General features: G+C 47.0%; 1 protein-coding gene across 2 annotated transcripts in view; it reads left to right on the forward strand.

The window, feature by feature from the left end:
• CCDC149 (coiled-coil domain containing 149) overlaps positions 1-23,617 on the forward strand; it is a 93,476-nt gene that overhangs the window by 55,575 nt on the left and 14,284 nt on the right. Inside the window, exons 5-12 of one of the 2 annotated variants that reach the window (XM_012724199.1) lie at positions 4,093-4,209; positions 5,060-5,232; positions 5,892-5,964; positions 7,307-7,391; positions 9,262-9,406; positions 17,526-17,602; positions 18,894-18,926; positions 22,542-22,658. In XM_012724199.1, the coding sequence (XP_012579653.1) occupies positions 4,093-4,209; positions 5,060-5,232; positions 5,892-5,964; positions 7,307-7,391; positions 9,262-9,406; positions 17,526-17,602; positions 18,894-18,926; positions 22,542-22,658 (820 nt within the window). The remainder of the gene's footprint in view (positions 1-4,092; positions 4,210-5,059; positions 5,233-5,891; positions 5,965-7,306; positions 7,392-9,261; positions 9,407-17,525; positions 17,603-18,893; positions 18,927-22,541; positions 22,659-23,617) is intronic. The other variant, XM_004681369.2, reaches the window with a different exon arrangement.

A 23,617-nucleotide genomic window follows, 5' to 3' on the forward strand; every position in this document is an offset into this window, starting at 1 on the left:
ATAATGCAATGGCCAGTCGACATAACTCCATGAAGCTCTAAGAGAGACAGCCTAATTATAGCTGACATGGCTCTAATTCTCAAATAGTGACTGCTGGCAGTATTTCTGGAATGAAAGCATAGTGGGAGTGGAGGGGAGCCCTTCCTCACCCCAAGTCCTGTGTGTGAAGGCAAACAACACATTTCAGGAGGACCAGCGGGGGGGAGCTGGACTTCGACTGGAGCCAGACTCCAATGGCGGGACGGGGGAAGGGTACCCAGGAGCCATCTTGCCATCTTATTTCCCGGCCGCATCCCTCGGCCGCATCCCAGCTGCAGCTGCGGCTCATCCACAAGCTGACGCCTCACACCCATAATTCATTCATAAGCGTTTATTTCCATCTAAATCAGCAGCTGAATGTATCTATTGGTGGCCGTGGGCACGCCTGGCAGGGCACTGCTCCACTTGCAGCTTGGCAGCGGCCGGCTGCAGTAGAGTTGGGGGGCAGGGGGGCTGATGGCCCTGTGTGAGGCCATCAAGTGCCCAGCGGTGTGCTCTAGCTGCTGCTAAGGTGTGAAATCAATGCCGTTGCCTGCAGCCCACAGATGAGCTTGGTCAGGAGCAGCACGGGAGTCCCCCAGGGAGATGCCTACGAGGGTGGCAGTGATGGGCATGATCATAATCCTGAATAGAGCCACAAGCATTGACTGAGCACCTTTGTGTCCCAACACTAACATTCTTACAGACCCCCTACCCGCCCCCCCATCCTGAAGAGTAGATCACAAGTCATGTAAATGGCAAAAATTTGAGTCCAACCAAAATTCCCCTAGACGGCCCCTTAACTTGGCCCAGAAGGTCAGAGCACACGGTCCATGAAGGTCGAGCACACAGTATTCCCAAGAGGGTATTGTGAAGAGGCTGGCTTTTGCAAGTGTATCGTTCGCCCACCTCACTCTCAGCCCAGGACATTGAATTGGGGAGAATCACTCAATTTTTAACATTTTTTATTTTTCTCTTCTCTCTTCCCCATCTCTCTCTTTCTCCATTTTTCTTCCCCTCATCTTTCTGCCAAACACACACACTTGAATTCCCCCCATAAGGATGCAAACCTAGTGCAGGTCCACCATGCCCCTCATGGTTGCAGCAGCCTTCTGGAAAGCTGTGTGTGTGCTGTCATGTTTGCACGGTGCAGGTCCTGGGCTCAGAGAGGTCAGGCACATGGCAGAGGGTGCACAGCTCACGGCTGGTGGGGCCAGGCCCGACTCCTGTGGTTCTGCGGGTCTGTCAGCCTGTCAGCCAGTCAGCCAGCCAGGAGGAGAACTTGTCTGGAGCAACACCGCCTCCCCCTTTGCGTGGCCTCTTTGGGTTCATCAGCTCATTTCCCTCAAGTTTCAGACCCAATACATGACCTGACTGTTACCAACTTGGGTGTACTTTTGAAAATAAATTTTTTTTAATTATGCATACAGAACTGGGGTACAAGCCAAAGGTGCAGGGGCAGTGAGAGGATTCACTAGAGACCAGAGACAGAGTGGGGAGCAGAACAGGCAGATCAGTGAAGTACACTGCTGAGGGGAGCAGCGGGCGGGTCAGGAGAGGTCAGCTGCACCATGTGGGTCGCCTCCAGGGCGGGGATCGAACTCGCACTAGAGGGGCTGCGGCTCACTTGCAGTGCTGCGTCCTAACCCGTTGTGCCACCAGGGAGAGCCCCAAAATAAATTTTTCTAGTAGACAATTCATTCATGTTGATCACTTACAAAACCCAGTGGAGGTTAAGAGTGGGGAGGGAAGGGGATGAGAGTGAGAGAGAAATGGTATCTATAAATTATAGAAATAGGTAACTATATTATGTAGAGATACACAGTGGCCCTCTGTTTTCACAGGTTCTACGTCTGTGGAGTCAGTCAACCAATTGTAGATTTTTTAAAAATCCCTACTATGTGGTAGGCCAACGATGGTTACATCTCTACTGAGCATGGATAGGCTTTCTTCTTGCCATTATTCCCTAAACAATATAGTGTAACTATGTACATAGCATTTACATCATGTTAGGTATTACAAAGAGGTAATTACATTTAAATAAATAAATAAAAATTAATGTTTCCCCCAGCCCTGTGATTTAACAGTTGAAATTGTATGCACATTACACACCAGATGATTGTTAACATATTTGTTGAAGCTTAACAGGCATCCAGGATATAAAAGATGGCTCTCTTAGATGGCTGTCAGACCTCAATAAACATGTTTAATAATTAATTGGCATTAAGCAAACATAATTGTGTGATTCTAAATTAAGTGTTCAGTGAAGCGGGCTGTGAATGGGAAACCACAGTGGTGTTTTATTACTTAAAGTTCAGGCTGTCAATCTGGCCTTTCACATATCAAGAAAAGTACTCTGCTTCCAAACACATGCCAAGAGCCTTCTTTTTTACATCATGCCTTGTTTCTAGAGCCTTCGTTCTGAAAAATATTTCTTCCTTGGTTTGCTGTTCATCTTTCTGTATATCCATTTGGTGTTACCAAGTCCCAGACCAAGAATTGTGTGATGGGGAAGATGTTTTCACACATCAGCTTCCCGCTGAATGAAGCAACTCTGCCCTCAGAGTGGCTCCCCCCGAATACAGTCAGGTCTCCACATTTGCTGTAGTTATGTTTTCTAGAGTCATGTGAATGCTGATCTTGCAAATACTGAATCACACTGCTCCTAAGGGAAACACAGGTTAGTGTTCTGTGAGCTTTTGGCTACAGAGATTTTTGTCAACTTATCGGTACACACCTTGGGTTTTTTTTTTTTCCTGTCTGTTTCTGTTTAAAGTCATCTTGAGTCTCATCACCAATAGTACTCTAATGCACACTGCATGAAATTTTTCCAGCACATGTTTTCTCTATAAGACATGTCCCCACCTACACATGGGACCTTTTGAAACAGCCCAACAAACCACCAGCAAAAAGCAAAAAAATATGAAAAACTATGGCACTAAAGCAACCATGAAAAGACCACTTGCTTACACTAAAAAAGCTGAGAGGAGAAAGCAGAGTGTGTGTGGCCTTGGTCAATCCCCAGCAGGGAACGTGGCTGTTCAGTAACTCGTGTGTCTCCACATTTGATGTAAAAGCACTCAACTGTTGATGTTGAGGTTACTAATAAGCATGTGGTAGGCAAAACCAAAGAACACAATTGCTTCCAGCATTGTGTTATTAGTTTTTAATCTTTACTAAGCTTAAAAAGAAACCCAGAGTTGGTTTCCTGACTATTCCAAAAGTTTTACCTCATGTTCTCTCCATCCATTTGTCCCAGATGCCACTATGTCATCATTTTTCACAGCCATATAGTACGCCATGAATATATATTCCACAGTATCCATTTATTGGTCCTCCCTGGTGGTGCAACGGGTTAGAGCACAGCAGTGCAAGCTAGCCACAGCTGCTTCAGCATGAGTTCTATCCCCAGCCCAGAGGTGACCCACATAGCACGGCAGACCTCTCCTGACCTGCCAGCTTCTCCCCTCAGCAGTGTACTTCATCAGTCAACCTGTTCTGCTCCCCACTCTGTCTCTGGCGAATCCTCTCACTGCCCCTGCACCTCTGGCCTATACCCCAGTTCTGTATGCATAAATAAAGAAATCTCTAAAAAAATATCCATTTGTCTGTTGAAGGGTGATTGTGTTGGATGAAATAAATCAACAAAGCAAAAGACAGATATTGGGCAATTCACTCATCTTGGATTATAAACCCCCCCCCCAAATCCATATACAAAGAACAGTATGGCTAAATCTTGAACGCAGCAAAAAGAATGTAATGGTTATCAGAGAGAATGAGGGTGGGGATGAAAACAGGGGAGGGAGGTAGATGGGGTATGGACTTGGGTGGTGTGGAGGGTGAAAAACAGACATCTAGAAAAAACTATATTCCCTGAAATGAATGGAGGAATAAAGGAGCCTGAAATTTAAAAATAAATTAATCATCATGTTGGCAAGAAATTTGTCTTGTGCCTTTCTCCAGTGAAAAAAAAAAACATCCTCCAAAACTTTCTGTGTAGCTTCCTTGGTTTTATTTGGATGTATTGATTTTAACACACACTTTCCCTCCTTTTTCTACTAATGGAAAATGAAGCTCTTGAGGATGACAATCGCCAAACAGAGGCTCGGAGATGAAGAAGTTGGCACTCGGCACTTTGCCGCCCATGAACGTGAAGACTTGGTCCAGCAACTGGAGAGAGCGAAGGAGCAGGTGACGCTGAGCTAGGTTAAGAGCAGAGGATGTCTGTGCATAGCAGTCTGCGCCCTTTCTCAGCGAGCGAGGGGTGGGGGCCATGTGCATCCGAGGAGGAGACGATGGCGGAATGCTGTCACTTCCTCGGCCCTCCGTCAGGCTCCCAGGCTGCCTCCGTGTGTCTGCTTCAGCACGTCTGTCCTCTGCAGGCCACTGTTCTGAGCACAAGAAACTGACCCTCTACCTGGGCCAGGCAGGGAAAGAGCAAAATGTGACGTTTTGGCCTTCTTTGCAGGTTTTCACTGAAATGCTGTGCAATGCTTTTTTTTTTTTTTAATGGGTAAAATACATACATTTTTACAATTTTATCTTACTTTATATGTACTTTACATCATTCTTCATTAGAAGAAAGAGTGGGTGACATCTTGTAGGCAGAATCTCAGTGGGTATGGAGTCCGAGTTAGGGAACAGCTAGCAGAGCCAGACTTCATTTCCCTTTTCCCGGTGGCTTTGAAGAGCAGAATAAGCCTCTGGGTCCCCAGCACTTGGCAAAGTGTGTGCGCTGGAGATGCAGCACCGTGCCGGGTGTGGGTCTGCCCCTCGTCTCTGGCCTTGGGACAGGCCGCAGCGGGGACGGGACAACTTGGTTTTCCAAGCTGCTGCTCTTACCCCTCTCAGATGGAGTAAGTGTCTGGCAGGAAGTCATCCCTTTGCTTTTAGCTTTTACTGTATTCCAGCTTATGGTTTTATAGCATGCGGGTAGTATTAATAAGCTCTCTAAAAGTCAGCCAACCGAGAGGCTCCTTCTCTGGCCGTAAAACCCACGTCTGAGGAACATCTTGAGGAAGGATGCTTCCTTTGGTTTCAGATTGAGTCTCTGGAGCATGACCTGCAGGCTTCTGTGGATGAGCTTCAGGATGTCAAGGAAGAGCGGTGTTCCTACCAGCACAAGGTGGAGAGGCTTAACCAGGAGCTCAACCACATCCTGGGCGGGCATGAGAACCGGATCATCGACGTGGACGCCTTGTGTATGGAGAACAGGTGAGGGGAGGGCCCTCATCGACTTTCAGGCCAAGAAGGAGGTACAGCCCTGTTGGCATTCGAGAAAAGTGGCTTCCAATGCAGGTCAAGCCACGCCTCCAGCGGCTGGTGGAACATCAGCCTGAGTTGTAAAAGGGAGGAAACACCGTGCCTTGCCTGCATATTTCGCTCTCCTCTTGCCTCCCCAACTGGGCAGGAAGAAGAGGGAACTTGTTATTGCTCTCAAAGAGAGGGAGAAGAGTAAGAAAATAAATTGAGAAATTCCCTTAGCTGTTTCTTTTCCCCGAGGCAGATTTGGGTCTGTGTATGTGTCTAACTTAATGTTATGTCTGGTGTTGCCTCTTCCTGCCTTGCTTCCCAGTGGAATCATCTTAATGAGAATTATGCGAAAAGTGTGCTGCTGTCTCTCAGGGCTTTCTGCACAGGGCCGTTCTACAGCGGGGTTGTGTGATTTGGGCACATTTGACCTTGATCTCGCATCCACTTAGGAAGGAGTCACACACAAGATGCGTTTTTCTCCTCCTTTTGGTGGGGAGGTGGCATCTCATGGAAAAGATGGCACTTGAGGCACTGGATTTTCTTTTTGTCCTTCTCATTCTCGAGTATATGTTTTCCGTTTTGTGACTGGACACTTCCTGATCATCTATATTCTTTTCCAGGTATCTTCAAGAGAGATTAAAACAGCTTCAAGAAGAGGTCAACCTCTTGAAATCTAACATCGCCAAATACAAGGTAGCAAGATCACATCGAGGGTGGGGATGATTCACACTTGGCATCTAAATGTCATTCTATTTTAATTCTCTTTTATATGCCAAAGATATTTTAGTGCTTGCTGCCCCCCACCCCCAACCAAAGTCCAATAAGAGCTTTCAGTGACAGAAGCAGTAAGAATTAACCCCCCAAACAACAAACAAAACCAACCAACCTTTACAAAAGCTCCCGGGTGCTGTCACCTGACCAGAACAGAGGCCACGAGACACTGGTCACGGCCCCTTTACAACCTCCTCGGTCAGTTTTTCTAGAACCTCTTCTGTCATCAGATGCTATTTGTCTCATAATCATCCATAAGAAAATGGTTTCCGAGTGATGAAGATACAAAGATTGGAAAATCACAATCTAAATGATAATGTCACGTCAACACTGAAAGGACAGAATGTTGAAATTCTCCCCACTGTTATTTAGTCTAATTCCAGCACCATTAGCTTGATAATATCTATTTCTGCAGATGTTAGTTGTAAGTTTTATAATTAGAAAAATCTCCTGGGTCTCTCTGCTTTGAAAATAGATTGATTTCTCTTCCTGAGGGTGAACTTCTCTAGCAGGCTTGTTGCCGGGGAGCAGCTTCTCACTGTCCTGGCTTTTCACATTGGCTTCTTGCTCAGAAGTCTCTATGCTGCTGTCCAGCTATCCTCTCCAGTCTGTGGGGCCACCCCACACTCGTCACCGAACTGTTTCTACAAAGGCAGCTAACAAAGACGGCAGATGTGTAGAGGATTCTTAGTTGGATAAAATATAAGCAAGCATTCACTGAACAACACTTTCTCAGTTCGGTCTACCGGGCACTGACCATACAGTACACACCGATTTGTGTGTGAGGGTCTGTGTGAGCAGTGATACTGAAGCACACAGAAGTCCTCCTGAGCCCGTGTCCACGTGCCACTGATGGATGGTGGCTCTTTTCCTAGTCCAGCCACAGAATCCTTCCAAATAGCGTGAAAAGAAACCTCTTCTCCAACTCATATCTGTTTAGAAAGGGTTTTCATAACTAGTGACTTCACAATTAGACTGAGTTCTTCAGATTTGATTTAATTTAGCTTCAAGTATCTTTTGTTTAGGAGACTATCATAGCTGACATGTTGCTGGGCACCAACTTTTTTAAAAAAGTGACTCTGTACTGTGTCCATAACAAGGGTGACTCTTTGGCAGGGCTCAGAATGCTGAACATCAAGCTAGCATTGGAGTTTGTCGGGGGTTCCCATGTGCTGTGTGGGAGGGTGCACCTACCCAGGCTGGATATTTTTCCATTATTGACTTTTCTGACTACAGTCTTGATTTTCTTTCAACGCTGCTTTAGAATGCTCTCGAACGGCGGAAAAACTCCAAAGGCCAGGGTAAATCCAGCAGCAGTGCTTTGACAGGAGTCCTCTCTGCAAAGCAAGGTAGGAACTTGCAAATTTGTTCTCCAGGAGGGACCACTTAGAAGCACAGGCCGGAGCTGTGAATCCACATCTCATGCAACCCCTCGTTTTGTGCCGTGGGGCTGCAGGCAACCCTTAGGACAGGGGTTAGAACTCATCTGGAGAACTGATTACCGCACGTGACTGCACCTCACCCCAGTTTCTCTTTGAGTAGGTCTGGGGTGCGACCAGAGAAGATGCATTTCTCAAAAGTTCCCAGGTGATGCGGTTAGGCTTAGTAACCTGCTTTGAGTACTGCTGCATCAAAGGATTTCCCCTTTTTGTCTACATCCTGGTAGCACTCTCTCCTTTCAAGAATGTTCTCCTCCTCCCCATTCAAAACGTAAGCATCTCAGTAGCTGTTTCAGCCTCATCGAGTTTCTCCTTTTCCTGGCCTCTACCATCAGAATAGAAAAGTCTCATAGCTGCTGAACTCATTTCTTTATAGAACATCTACCTTTTTCAAAGAAGCTTTTATTGATCGCAATTTTGTTCCTCCTTCTTGTCGATTCCAATGAAAAATAATGATCTTCCAGGAACAGTCCAGGGGAATAAATAGCAGAGAGCTCGCTTCTGACATTTAATATTTGGGAATGCAGTTCTGTACAGAAGCCTCAGGTTGAGCGTGCTCGACTGGCCCCGGGCAGGCCAGCGAGCAGCAGACAGAGTCTTCATCAGAGCTGGAGTGGCTTAGAGAAAGTGCTGAATTGCCAGCCTCCCTAATAACCAAGACACTTCCTCTAGCAACTTCTTTTTTCCACTCAACCACAAAAGAATACCCTAGAACTATTTTCTACCAGAAAACTATACTACACCGTGGGACATCTCCCCACTAAGTTAAATGCTCTAGCTACACTCCATTGGCAAGCACCTTTGAATGTCAAGACTCCCTGTCACATTGACTAGGGGTACCTGCCACTCATAGCGGAGCATAACTCTAGACATGAGGTAACCGTTTGGCTACTTGTGATGCAGAACCGTAAGCTGACCCCCTTTGAACAGGATGGTAGAATCACAAGCATGTGGAAACACTTTGCTTCAAGTAAGTTTTTCCCACACTAGGTATATATAACTAACGCAAACAGCTAATGAAAGGTTTGGAGACAACATACGTAATAAATACATTCTTAGATATCAACACTTGGACTACTAAGAAGCTGTTACATTTTATGTTTTAGAAGAAAAGAGTGAGAATTTGTGTATGTCCATGTAGCATAGAGGAAATGGTATTCAGAGATACATAGTGAGAGTGGCCACTGTGTCTTTTTTCTGTCAGTAGGTATGCAAGCGGTTGCTGTCTTATTTGTATTATCCACTTGGTTTATCTTTTCTGCAGACAAGCATTTATAAAATATATTTTGTAGCTTAAGTAATCACCCAAGGCATCTTGCTTCCCACCCTGGGTGCCAGTGCATTGGGATCCTCACCCAAAGTCCGGAGTTTAGGGCTATTCACTGGTATTTGCAAACACAGCCTGTCTTTTTAGCCCCTTGCATTCCTGTCCGTGAAGCTGGAATAAACACTATTTCCCAGGCACTGTTTTTTTTTTTTTCAGTCTCAAGTGAGTTAATTTGAAAGTGTAAAATGCCACATAAATATAAAGATTGCTATCCTATCCTTTAAAAAAAAAAGCTGTTGATAAAAGTCTGTGAGGACCATTTCATTAACGCTCACACTGAATTCTGTTTTTGTTTACTTTTAAACTTGCAGTGAACTTGTCAATACAATAGATTAGCATTTAGAAGCTGGGAACCTATCCCAGCTTCATTATTCGGAAAGAAATGATGGCGCTTTGCATTCCAATGTTCCAGAGAGATCTGAGGCTGAGCCGTAAATTTTGTGTCCTACCTAGTTCAGGATCTGTTATCTGAGGATCAGGGATGCAGTCTCCCGGCTACACCGCAGTCCATTTCGGATCTGAAATCTCTAGCCACGGCCCTCTTGGAGACAATCCATGAGAAGAACATGGTCGTCCAGCACCAGAGACAGACCAACAAGTAAGTAGTGAGCTTTAGGCACTCGGTGGGTGGGAGAGAAGGGCCCAGACTACCAGTGTGAGTGGCCACCTGGCAGAGTTACAGATACACAGGGAAGTCGCTGAGAGCCCTGCAGTCTGGAAGGAGACGTATTAAACCAGATCAGTGCGCCTGCACTGTGTCAGCACCTTGCTTAGCTCCTGGAGCTAGTGATCTTTGCTCATGAGTGGCCATTCCTATCAAATACTTACCCGTTCCCCTGCCTGCGCCCCTGCCTGCACAATCTGTACTGTGAGGCATTCTCAGTGGTATAGTCAGCTCGGAACTCTCTCTCCATCAGTTTCCTGCAGAACTGACTTCCTGAGTGCCCTCATAACCAGAGGCATGACCTTGAGGAGCTCAGCAAGCCAAGAGCACCCAAATATCAACTTGCACCAGCAGTTGGTGCTGGAAGGGAATCTCCTATCATTCCTCCATGTTTGGTGGGGGGAAAAATTGGTAGAAAGAACCACTGTATTCATTAAAACAGGATATCTTATTTGGTTTTTATAATCATGTTGACTCTGGGGGGCAAAATCAAGCAAGGTAAAGTAGGTGAAAGCAGCACAGAAAACAGAAGCAAAATTGAAAATGTTCAAAAACTGGTGAATAAACAATAGATTAAAGCAACAAATATTGCAACAGGACCAGCTCGGACGCGAGCCTGCCATGCTCAGGCCTTGCTCAGACAGCCGGCTCGGGTCCGAGCGCTGCAGTTGCCGGCTGGAAATTCTGATGTCAAATAATTTCTAAAAATTTTATTGTTAAACCAGGGAGCCCTGCATTTTTGTTTTGCACTGAGCCCTGCAAATTATGAAAGGGTGGAAGAAGCCAGCAGGTGCAGAAGGGGATGGGCCTGGGAGGGGGAGGCCTGGCGAGGCCGCGCGGCACGTGGCGAGAGGCAACTGGAGAATGATTGAGAGTTTTGTAAAAACAAAAGCGGGAGTGAAGGGAAGATCGTGCAGGAGATTAAGATATATATAAAAGAAAGCCGAGAGCGGTGGAGGGAGGCTGGCAATCTCAAAGGGATGACAAGGGTAATTTATTGACAGAAGAAGTTTTAAAAATTCTTTGCAAAGAAATCTTACCCAAGGAACGAAACAGCCAGACGCTGAAATGCAGACACTTCCCCAGGGGAGGAAGGAGGAGTGGGAATCTCCCCAGAATAGGTACAGGGTCTGTTTTACTCAGGCAGAACCCACAGCCAGAATCGGTCCCCAGGAGTCTTCTTAGTTCTCGCTGACTCCCCATAAAGCACCAGCGGGAACTCTCTCCCGCCTTGTCGGGTCTTTGAAGCCCTAGACTTCTCAGTTGGAGCCCGAGGCCCCTCCTTGACTGGGGAAACAGAGGCCCCAAGACTTGCAGCTTCCCTGAAACCAGTCACCTCTCCCTGCTGACTCTGGAAATCACGCTGGGACCGGTGGCCTGCAGGTCCACTCCTTCCTCCTTTTGCAACCTCTCTCCACTGAGAGCCCCTCTTCCCCCTCTCTGACTTCTGCCCCTTTACCCAGAAATGGCAGATCTTCCTGGACCCCAGAGTTCCCCTTCCACTCTTTGCCTCCCAACAATTCTACTTCCCTCCAAGCTTCCAGTTAAGGAACCAACTCTGTTTCTTCAGTAGCCCTGAGAGTGTCTGGTGAGGAGACACCGATGGCAGGTGCTTGGCAAGGGGAAGGGGCCTGAGGAATGTCAGGAATCTGAGATTGAGCAAGCTTTCCTTGCCACCCCATGTCCTGCACATGGGGGATCAATAGCTGCTTTAATGCTGCCCACAACTGCTTCCAGAATTTTCCACAGAGATCTTCATTCGAAAGTCACCAGTACCACAGGTCTTTCCTATATTTTCCCTTCATCCCAATTTCCACTCTAAAGTCCTTCAGTTTCCTCCTGTCTCATTCCTTCTCCCTCTTCTTCCTTTTTTCCCCCACCCTTAGCTTGACTTCCTCTCCTTCCATGCCTCCGCTTCCCTCTTGCTCTCTACAGACTCTTCTCAGAATTCTTAACCCCACCAGCTGTCAAACAAGACCCACATTTCCAACTGCAGGCTGACAGTCGCCCCTGTATCCTCTCTGTGGTACAAATTCAGTGAGTCTCAGGTCTGGGCGATCCCTTCCTTAGTGCATTTTAAGACACTGTAAAATAGGTGTGCCCTTTAACCCAGATGGTCTGCCTCTGGTCTCTGACCCCAAAGAAAATCATCAAAATAGCACCCTAGGGTGGATTCGTTTATCAGAAGTTGGCAACAGCTCAAGTGTCTTTTGTTTTAAAGATTTACTTATTCATGCATACAAGAACTGGGATACTGGCCAGAGGTATTGGGGGGTGAGAGGAGTCACCATCGACAGAGCGGGGCGCAGAACAGGCAGATCGATGAAGTACACTGCTGAGGGGAGCGGCGGGCGGGTCAGGAGACGTCTGCCGCGCCATGTGGGCCCGCTCCCTGGCAGGGGATCAAACTCATGCTGCAGTGGCTGAAGATCACTTCCTAGCTGGGTGCCTTAACCCACTGCACCACCAGGGAGGGTCCTCACGTGTCTTTTTTAACTGGAGATGATCATAATTATTGTAAATCCATAACCTAGAACACTATGCAGCTCCTCTCCCCCAGTGCACAGCGCAGCGCCTGGCCCAGCGGAGCTTGTGATCACGTGATGAACGGGGGAGCAAGTCACGGTCTGGCCGTTTGCTCCTGCTGTCTTAACCCTCATGCCCAAATGTTGGTCACACTGAGACTTCCATGCCTGTGCCTGCTGGGCGTCTGTTCCCTGAAGCTTTGTTCCCAACACCTCACCTCTCTGCCCTATGGTTTTCTTCCCTCCAAACCAACACCTCCTCCTTGGGAAGAGCCTCCCACCTAGCCCCTTCAGACAGCCCACCGCCCCCTGCAGCTGCCCAAGCCTGCAGCTGTAGTTCTCTCACAGCACAGACCCCTGCTGCAAGGCGGCTGGGCCCCAGTGCCTCCCCACTTCAGCCCCCAGGCCCCTTCGGCGGCCTGACTCGGTGGCCTGACTCACTCATCCCACCCCCACGGCTGCCCGGCATTCCCAGGAGCCAGGGGCCTCTCCCAGAAAGTCCCCATCCTCAGTTAGCAGCTCCATTATTATGTTCATGTGCCTTTCTGATAGTACCTAGAGTTTAACACTTTTGTAGTATCTCATGGTTTAAGGTTAAACGGTATTTAACAGTGTTGCAACATCTAGCGGTCATCTCCAAACTATTATTGTCCTCTCAGCTACCTTAGTCCTCCCAGAAGAAACCACTAGCCCTCATTCTTTGTGACTCCTTCCAAGGGTGCGTTTGTCTGCAAATACACAACACATTGGCGTGCACACAACACGCAAGACTCCTTAGATATAGAAACGCTGGTCTTTTTCTTTTTTCACAAATGGTAGCTGGTATTCACGTGCACGCAGTTTTCCACTGTTCTGCACCTTGCTTTTCTCCCCATAATAATAGATCCTGAAGATTGCTTCCCATCATTACACAAGTGCCTAATGTGCCACTCTTCATCCTTAGAAGGTCTTAACTTTCATATCTGCAATTGATGTTTTATGTGGGGCACATAAAGAAACCAATTACACAACACCTGGGTGGGGACTGAGGATACGGGCCATCCTGTGTGCCCCTTTCTAGAATAAGAATCAGCCACTGTCCCACCAGGAACTCTCTGCCTGTGGCTTCCAGGCCCCGTCCTGCCCCGCACCTCCTGCTGAGCATGCTTCTGCAGTCCTTCCTCACTCCACGGAAGGTCCGCTGGTCCCTGTTCTTTGAGTCTCACCTTCTGTTGTTGAACAGACCCACTCCTGCTCCCCACACACCATCTTGGCACCCCCAGATCCTTCCAGGTCTTTCCTTTCTCTCATGTCCCTCTGGCTATCTGGGAGGTACCTCAACTCACCCCCTCTGTGTCGCCCCATTCCTTTGGCTTCACACAACTCACTGACTTGCTTTGCGCGATGAGCTTCTAACTGGTCTCTCTGCCGCTCCTCGTCGTCCTTCCAGTCCTTTCTCAGCCATATCAAGATATTTAAACTGCATTATGCTGCCTCTGCATGGAGTCCTTGCATTTCTCCCCACTGCCGATGTACATTCTCAATATGGCAACTTGGAACCTGGGTCCATGGCCTCTCTAGGTCCAGCCTCCATGTGCTCCTCACGACTGTTCTCTAGGGCTGCTGAAACGCCTGTGTCGTTCCCGGCCCAGCTTTGGATTCTCACCCTTCCACTTACTTAGCCCAGGGAGAGTTCCTGGACCTCTCTGATTCTCTCTTTCCTCATCTACAAAATAAGAATAGTAAGAGCTGCCTTGCTGGTTGGTCAGGGGGGATTCTCTGGGAAGTGCTTAGCCTGATCGCTGGTACAGGAAGGACAAGTCGTCCATAAGTATTAATGATTATTGATAAGTTTATTGACTAAAATTTTAAGTATGTATATTTGGCTTTTGTGGGTATCCTTTTGCCAGTTTTGAGCTGCATCTTAATTAATATTCCCTTTGAGTTCACAGAAAATTTTGTGACGTTACTCTATGTGATTTTCTTTCTTTATTTTTTAAAAAGATTTATTTATGCATACCCAACTGGGGTACAGGCCGGAGGTGCAGGGGCAGTGAAAGGCTTCATCAGAGACAGAGTGGGGAGTAGAACAGGCAGACTGATGAAGCGCACTGCTGAGGGGAGCAGCGGGCGGGTCAGGAGAAGTCTGCTGTGCCATGTGGATCACCTCCGGGGTGGTGATCAAGCTCACGCTGAAGTGGCGTTAGCTTCTTAGTGCTGTGCTGCGTACTAACCTATTGCACCACCAGGGAGGGCCCTCTTTTTTTTTAAGATTTATTTATTTATGCATACAAGAACTGGGGTGCAGGCCAGAAAATCTGGGGGCGAAAGGATTCACCAGAATCAGAGTGGGGAGCAGAACAGGCAGATCTACTGAAATACTGTCTCACGAGTTTGATAAGGAACTAAAGAGGTCAATCTCTGTATGCACGATGCTTGTTTGGCACGGGCCACTACTAAAGCCTTCTTATTAAAAGATGGTTAAATTGGGTTAAATTGGGCTCTGGTGGTGCATCGGGTTTGGACACAGCACTGCAAGCTGCCCATGGCCTCTTCAGTGCTGGTTCAATCCCTGGCCCCAGAGGTGACCCACATGGCGCAGCAGACCTCTCCTGGCCCACCCGCTGCTCCCTCAGCAGTGATCTGCCTGTTTGTTGATCTGCCGGTTCTGCTCCCCACTCTGTCTCTGGCAAATCCTCTCACCACCCCTGCACCTCTGGCCTGTACCCCAGTTCTGTATGCACAAATAAATAAATCTTAACCCAAAAAAAAGATTATTAAACTGTCAGGTGCTGCCATATGTTGTATACTGCGGTCTCCCCAGACTTTTAGTCCCTCAAATTCAAAGACAGGGTGCCCTTGTCATCCTCCACAGTCTCATTAGTTGCTGAACTGATCAAACTGAATCGAATTGACCAAGTTCTTACATCTACCTTCTCTACCTTTGAATATTGCCAACTATTAGGCTCAAACAGCCCTCTCTTCTCCCTGGGCTACGTCACACCACATTCAGTGAACCGCAGTGTGATGCCAGTCAGACGGTTCCTCTCGGTCATTTTGAAGCATCTTGGGTTGTATTTTGCCAGTCCGCTGCAAGTGCTTCCATATTTCCATAGGAATGGCATTTAACAAGTGTGTGCTCCAAGCAATAGAAGCTTAAAGTGCCATCCTGGTTAAGAGCACACATAAATTTTAGAGGTTAATTGAGGCATAGGGTTACATCTGCACTCATTGCCATTTGAGGTCCAGGATGTGATTTAGGTCAAATCAACTAACTTCCATGCCTGTTTCTGCGTGGGAAGAGTAGGGTGTTGTGGGCCAGAGCACTGGGAACTGGGAAAAGACAGAGCTTTGACATGAACTGTGTGTCCTTGGGCAAGTGGCTTAACCTCTCTGTTCCTTAGAACCCACCTGTGTAAAAGGAGGATACAGGTGTAGCATACACTGTGGGATTGTTGTCAGGTCTGTTGAGATCATGCAAGAGTGGTGAGCTCTGACTCATGTCGCAGATGCAAGGCAACTCCTTTGCTGCTTGTGTTAACAGTAGCATAGTTGCAGTGTAACTGACAGTGTTATTGGTACTGTTACTGCTAGCAGAATTGCTGTGGGGTCTGCATCCCTAGTCCTGCTTTAGATGCCTCTGTGTCACGTCAAAGATGAAAGCAGTCACCACGGGCAAACTTAGGCCATGTCCCGGTGGATTGCTGGGGTCACCTGCAAACCCACCTCAGTCCATTTCTGGGAGAGATGGCTGCATTATCTGGGGACATCAGAAACACAGTCGAAGGATTCTTCACCACACCTTTGAACGTTGCCCTGATGGCATCCCTCAGTGTGCATAGAGAGTTAAGCCTTATCTTTTGTTTCCAAAAGGCAGCCACAAACAGATGATCTGATCTCGTTAAGAAACAGGCATCAACTTGAACACCGCTGTGATTGCATCTCAAACCCATCAGCTGGTGAAAAGGGAGCTTGGATCAGAGAGTATGAGCAAAATATTGAAAGCGAGAGTACAAAGAATGGTGTTTATTGAAGGGTCAGAGACATGAAAGCAGAACAGACCCAACAAACGAAGTGGAAAAGGAAGGTAATTGATAGACTATGCAGAATTTAAGACTTAAGGAAAAGAGGAAAGACTCCAGGTACCTAGATGAAGAAAACCACAGAGTAACGTCAAAGAGTTTTCTGTGAACGCAAAGGGAATATTAATTAAGATGCAGTCAATTCAGGTAAAATAAGGATGAAGTCAAAGCCATATATATGTGTGTGTAGAAATATACATATTCATGTCTCTGTGTGTATGTGGGTGTGTGGGTGTTTTATATCTCTGGGATATAAAAAGAGGTAGGAGAACAATTCTGGCGTTCTGATGTCTCTGCTGAAAGGAATTGCAACTTTGCTGTTAAGGTCATTTCCACATCATTTTAGACAACATTGCCAAGAAAATCCCCCAAATAATATGAAGACTGGCTTTTCCATTTCCAGGCAAATGGAAAGTGATTGAAGCTCTAGATGACTGTTAAGTCATTTCCCAACTATATTTAAATTTGTGGAGAATAAAGGAGGGGAAATAGTACCCACACGCATGTGTTTCCATGCATAGAGGCACATTAGATACCCAAGTCCATTCATACCCCCTCTGGTTACACACCACAGTGGGTCACTGTGGGGTGATGGACAGTTATTCCAGCTATCCTGCAGTTATCTTTTTGAAAATTCTTTTGAAATGCTTGCTTGTAAATTCCCTCCATAGATATTTACAAGCCATGAGAGAGAAAAGGTATTTACTTTATGACATAAAACGTATGTGTTGAATGCCTGCTAGGCATTACTCTCCGTGCAAGGTTGGCATCCTCAGAAAGACACAGGACAGGCTGAACAGGGTACAGCTGATACTTCATGGACTCAAAGTAACATGGACCTAGCATTCTCACCCATTTTATTTATCCTACTTGGTTGCTCCCCAAAATCAGATCCACCCTTAAAGAGTCCAGGTGTGCTAAGACTAAGGATAATCAGAATTAATTAGCAGCATCTTTAGCAAATCCCAAGCAGAAATCTTACAAGATATTTGGGTGGTGGACTAATTGAGTGCTCAGAGGAACTATCTTTGTGGGAGAGTTCACTTGAAGAGGCACGCTTTGTTTTTTTTTTGTATCACACTTTTAAATTTATATTTCAAATGGGTTTTGAAGAGCATATATGCCTCTAACCATAATAAGTATATGTATGTATGTATCTATACGTGTGTGTAACACAGATGGCCCATTTTTATCTTAGTTTGTTGCTTAACAAGGGGAGAGACGCTCTGAGAATGCAATTAGGTGATACTGACACTTCACAGGCATCGTAAGAGTGTAGTCGCTCAAACCTAGGTAGCAAAGCCTTCGACACAGCTGAGTTATGTGGTTTAGTTATATGGTTTTGCCATCCCTAAGTCTTCTTGACTCTCCAGTGTTTTCTCTTAGGACACTTAGGTTTCCCTAGACCCCTGAGAACCAATAAGACATTTTAGTAAATATCTGCTATCGTTTTCTCCCCCACTCCAGAATCCTAGGGAACCGGGTAGCTGAACTGGAGAAAAAATTAAGAACTCTGGAAGTTTCTGGTTTGTGGAGTCTTCCAGGTAAGCAGAAATTTATGACAGTTGTTTTTCCTTTAAAAAAAAAAAAAAGCTCCCACATCTTTTGCAAAGAGTATCTTTTTACTTGAAGATCATGGCTGAGAAATCTGTTTTAAACTTAGAAATCACCATTTTGGGAGATCAGAAAAATACAGTAAATATGCAAGTACTCATCTGTGGAACTGTGAACTTTTGCTAACTAAAATTTGTAAAATTGTGTGTGTGTGATTTTTTTTTAACTTTGGGAAACATGATAAATTGTTTCAATTTTTTTTGTTTTAATCTATAACTATCTTATAAAGATTTGTCCAATTTAATCAGCAGTCCTAAAAGCAAGTATCAGAACTTCCAGACAAGTTCAATGTAAGCATCATTCCGTGAAATGAATATAGGAACCCATAGTTGTTCTAACCCCAATGTATGTATTGTTCCTCTCTTCACCCATCCCACTTCTTATATAGCCTAAAAATCAAAATTTCCAGTAGAGATTTTTTTTCCTTACAAGTTGTAGACACTTGTAAGGAAAGGCCGTTGTCTCCCTTTAATTAACTATATTTATCCCGTTTGTCTTGGTAAAATACCCCTCTCTACAAGATCCCATCAGCTATTCCCTCTTTCTTTCCACTCTCCAGAAACTTGTATTTATCATTTTCCACCACCCCCTCTTTCCCTGGAAGCAACCGTTGTACATATATTTTTAGTTACTTAACCTTTCTGCACAAACCAGTCTCCTCTAGCCTTGAATCATGGTGCTGCTTCCCTGTAATGTATGAGAAATGAAAATTGCCACAGGATGCAACAACGCCTTTTCTTAATGTAAATCTGAACAACCGCCTTAGGTTGCCAGAAGCGTGTCTCATAAATTGGAACTTTTAGCAGAGATTCCTTGAATGTGATGTCAAAAGACCTAACAAAACTAATTAGTGGCGAGTGCCGTTCTGGGGTTTGAATGATCCATTCTGTACGAGAACCTTTTGATGCTGTTAAAACCTATCTCCTTGGAAGGCTTCTCCTTTTTCGCTTTGAATTGCAACAGTCAGGCAAATTTATCGTTTATTTGTATAGTCAGAATGCTATTTCTGTATGTATACTGGAGTTAGGTTTTTTTTCCTCTTCAAATGACTTAGTGAAATTTCACAATGTTTTATTTCTACAACTTATGTAAAAAGAGGGCAGCTGAATGGGAATGGAATGCTGAGAATTTTCTATCGCTGGTTTTGTTTTGTCTAGGTTAGACTTGAAATAGCTATTATGCAATAACAATTGTTTCTTTCCTTCTTTTTGCTGCCTGAAGGCCTGAGCTACAATGTTTCAATAGGATTTGGGAGTATGTTCTATTTGAAATATCTGTGTTTGTGGCTAATATCAACAACGCATTCATATCACTCCTGCATGTAAATAAACAGGAAGGCATTTTCTGTTATCCTCGCCCACTTCTGATTTGAGTGGTTCACTGAAATAGAGAATTCAATTAGTAGAAAGAAATACTAAATGGTAAAATTCACTTGGAGGGTGACTGGATTTTATGCCATCTTCTTTCTGATCTCTGGCTTCCATTTAGAGAAGTGGGCGGTGGGCGGTGGATGCAGCTGAGTCCTGGCAAGAGACTGCCCTGTGCAGTAATGAAGGCTGTTCCGGTGAAAGACTGCCTTGGGATCTTGTCAAAGGGTGAGACTGAGGACAGGGCCCGGGGCCTGGCAGCTTTGTCTCCTGTAAATCCGATCTCTCCCCTGTCTGCTCATTGTTTTAAGGTCTCTTTTTAGCCTATTGACTAGCAGGACAAGAGACCGTTTCCCCTGGCCCTCTTATTTTTACTTCTGAGGTAACATTGATTGGTTTACACCACTGTCTGTGATTTAGGGGACTGTGTTCACACCTTTTCAGATGCATGCATGATTTTTCTTCATCTCTCTTCTCCCGCCTCACTCTCTCAGTCAACGGTATATAGCTCTTGACATTGTTTGATAGAGTTAGGGCAAATTTGTGATCTTGCTGGGAAATAGACAAGTTTGACAAATGTCACAGCCTGCACAGAGGAGTGATCTGCATAGCAAGGTGTATTCCCTGAGAGGGGGAAAGCTATGGGGCTGTTGCCAGGAAGCCAGAGGGTGGATCTGGGTGACCACATGTCTCTGGAAGGAGTGACCATCCCCCGCTGCAGTGTCCTGCCAGTCAACATCCTTCTCTCAGCTTCTTGCTGACCCCCGCAATGGGGAGAGAGGAAAGGATGCTCTAAGAGGAGGCTTCCAGGATGTGCTGTGCTTGATGAAGAGGCACAGAGGGCCAGACAGTTGTGGCAAGGGCAGAGCCTGCTTCTGTGAGCTTCTCACTGTAGTTGTGTCCTCTCAGCATCAGCCTGAGGAGGGAAGTGGCTGGGGAGTACCTGGGACCTTCTGGAGTAGGGCGGGATTTCCAGAAAGTCTGATTCCAGTTGAATGGAAGGGCCTGTGTGACCTCACCCACCTCTGCCCTCCCATCCTGAGAGCAGACACTGAGCCAACAGCCAGCAGCCGGTGGGATTAGAGTCACTCAGTCAACAGACATTCTGCAGGGGAGGAGAGGGGAGCAGGATCAAAGCTGGGGCGGGAAGAGCACACGGGAGTGTGGTGATGGTGCCTAGGTGAAGTGGTGGGAAGATCACAGGGATCACAACTGAGATGCAAAAGTGTAGAAAATGAAGAATGAGGTAAAATACTTTATATAATATATATATTTACATATATACATTTAAAAACGAGATAGAGGGAAAAAAATCACTTAGTCAGCAAAGATAACATCTGGCCTTAGGAACTTAGAGCCTCAAATGTTGTAAGAATTGAACAAATCGCAGCAGTTTTTCTTGAGACAGGCTGGTCATCTCTCGAGGAAGGAATGTGGGAGGTGCTGGTCTTCTCCCCAGCCACACCATGACTGGGTGTACGTCAGCCGCGAATTCTCGCTCCCCTTCTCCTTCTGTCCCTTCTGTTCAGATTTTTGGAAAGGTTTAGTTTCTGGCACCAGCATTTTTGAGGAGCCATTGATGGTGGTGGTGCCTGGGGTGGAGAGAGCTGTGGAGACATCCAGCCCTTCAGAATTCCTCGTGGCAGGAAGGGCCAGGACATTCCTCAGGCCGCCTTGGCACTGGGTGGCAGCCAACGCTCAGCTCTGCCCATAACTGTGGTTCTTTGGCCACTGGGGCAGAGAGGATTTGGAAGATTCACTGGGACACAGAGGTGGCTGAGTGTGTCTCCCCCACCCACACCCCCGGGTCCTCTTACGGCTAGAGAGCTGCCTGCTCACCTGTTAGAGGACCATGGATGGAGAAGTGCAAACCTGTGCCTGACGGAGTGAGGACATAACTGTTGCTGGGGTGGAGAGAAACAAAAGCAGCCCGGCCCCAGGCGTGGCTCTTAGGTCCCTTGGTCGGGTCACTCGTACTCCCTGGAGGTGTCTCCAGATTGTCGCTGGCTCACGAGGGAGGAGGCCTGAGGGTGATGACGTCCTCCTGAAAGCCTCAATAGGATTCCAAGCTGTAGGTCAGCATTTCTCTTTGGGAAACCTTCAGACAGTGGCCCGTAAGCATTTCTGGACATTTGTTCCATTGAGACAACAGTTGTGTGAATAGAACCTTCAGGGTGGGCTCCAAACAGATTTCCATTCTTCTGGGATGACTCCAGGAGAGGACCGCAGTGCTGTGGCCTCTGAAGCCCTCCCCTGCCTGGGGCTGCCCCACAGAAGGCATCAGGAGACCCAGAACGCGTGAGTCGGGCAGAAGGGACTAAGAGTCTGTTACGCGCTTAACTCTATTCCACTCGGTCTCAGAAACTGACATCATATGACCTGGCCAGCCAGGAACACAGTATTGTAATGAGAAAGGACGCAGAAGAACCATCCAAAGAAGCAGCAGGCATCTTTATGTAAAGAGCAAGCTGCCCTTTGCTGAGCCTGGAACTGCATGAAACCACACAACTTTGGAGGTCCCCAGTGATGTTTACTGGTTTGCCTTGTGCACGGTCAGAGCGCTCCAGGATGTGCATAGTCTAGCCCTTGGCCCACCGGGTGGCCCATTTGGGAGGATGATGGAAGTCTCCTCCTGGAATAAGCTGGGGGTGGAATCTAGTGGGGTCTCCTAACTGTGGGCAGCACCACTGAATGTCTGTGTGTCTTGTGTCTGTGTATCTGTGTTTATCATCTCAGGTTTCCAAGCCACCCCCCCCCCAACTTCACCTCCATAACCCCATGGTCTTGGAAATAACGTTGTGAAGTTTTCCCTCTCCTCCTTCTCTCTGCCTTGGGCTTTCTCTGCCCACTTCGGGAGTTCATTCGGGAAAAGGGAAAATCGAGGAGGGTTTGGCTGGTATGTTCTAGGTGCAAATGTAGCTGTGATAACACTCCCAAACTTACGACAGAGATTTTATTCATTCTAAATGGGCAGGTTGAATTAAATCAGATGTAGTGTGGACTGTCTGCACGGCCATCATTTCAGTGACACTTGTTGAGGACACTTACTGAGTGTCAATGAAATGCTAAGCGCTTTTATGAATCAGTTCATTTCATCGCACTGCCCAGGGAGGTGGGTGCAGTTGTTTGTGGAGGAGGGCGCTGAGGCTTGGAGAGGACGTCAACTAGGGAGGCCCTAAGCCTCTGCACAGTAGCACCTGCTGCTGCTATATCACCGTCGTCTCACCTGCCTCAAATCCACTCAGTCTTCAGCTGACAAGAGACTGTCCCTTAATGGTCATGTTTGCGGGTGGCCTTGTCCCAAGTAGAGTCTTGGGACTCATAGACAGCTGGCCCTGGACTCGTTGCGCTGTCCTCGCCCTCCAGAAAGGGCCTACTGGCCGCTTCCCTTTCACTTTCCCTTGCCTGCAGTTGAGCAGGAGCAACACTTTCCCAGTCAGTCCTCCGGGACCACCACTCTGCAGATGATGTAATGTGTCCACCTTCTTTTTTTACTTGACAGGGAGCAAGGAGACCCTACTTTTCAGTGACCCCACTCTGCCCCCCATTCAGAGGTCAAGATCCCCACTGCTGAAGTTCGTTGAGTCACCTTCTGAGACCAAAGTGAATTCCAAGGATGGTAAGTCCACATTGACTTCCCTTTGCCGGCCATGAGGAGGGGCCCAGTGGTCATCAGTCCCCCGCCCCCCCTGTGCACACACCACTCCTATGTGTCCCCTTGTTACTTAACCAGATGCGTCTGATTTGGAGTTTCCAGAAGAGCGCGCTGACTCTGCATGGTGGCACATAGTTTCAGCCCCAGTTTCCTTACTATAGGATAAGATGATGGTGCCAGGAAAATCTTGGCACATGATGAGTGGTTTGAGAATCAGTTGTATAGAACAGTTTCTCCTCTACCAGTCACACTTTCTGGAAGCAGGGTGTTTTGAAGGAGATGGAAGACCTATTTGGTGCCTGATGAGGTAGCAGATGTGAACACCAGATCTCTTCCCAAGTGGCAGTTTTACCCCACCTCCTCAATTTTCCCTGTCTTGACCCTTCGCTCCTATTGTGGTTACCAACTTCCAAGATGGCTCCCAAAGATCCCCACCTGCTGGGATTGATGCCCTCGTGCCATTCTCTCCCACAACTCATCAGGGTGGGTCTGAGTGACTAATAAAATCCAGCAAGATTTTCATAAGACCTGTGATGTCTGCTGGTCATGGTGGTGTGGGCATTCACGCTGGAGGAAGCTGGCAGCCATGTCATGAGGATGCTCAAGCAGCCTGAAGTGCTATCACAAGCTTTAGACTTACATGGACTGGTAAGAATGGGAGCCAGGATGGCTCTGGTATGTCAGCAGAGGTTCCCCCACTAGGGCGGGGGAATTCCCAGAACAGACCCCTGGTGCAGGCGGACTCCAAAGCTACATCTTCCGGCACAGTGGACTGTGTGCAGGGCTGGCCCACGACAGACTGTGGTCACTGTGCCGCCTGGAACAGCGCTCAACCCCGGCAGATGCGCAGTGGCCACAGGGCCTCTGCAGCCCTCAGTGCACTAGGGGCCTGCCAAGCCCATGGATGCAACTGGGCCTGCTAA

The sequence above is a fragment of the Condylura cristata genome, unplaced genomic scaffold (genome assembly GCF_000260355.1).
Source record: "Condylura cristata isolate star-nosed mole 26May11 unplaced genomic scaffold, ConCri1.0 scaffold00012, whole genome shotgun sequence".
Taxonomy (NCBI): domain Eukaryota; kingdom Metazoa; phylum Chordata; class Mammalia; order Eulipotyphla; family Talpidae; genus Condylura; species Condylura cristata.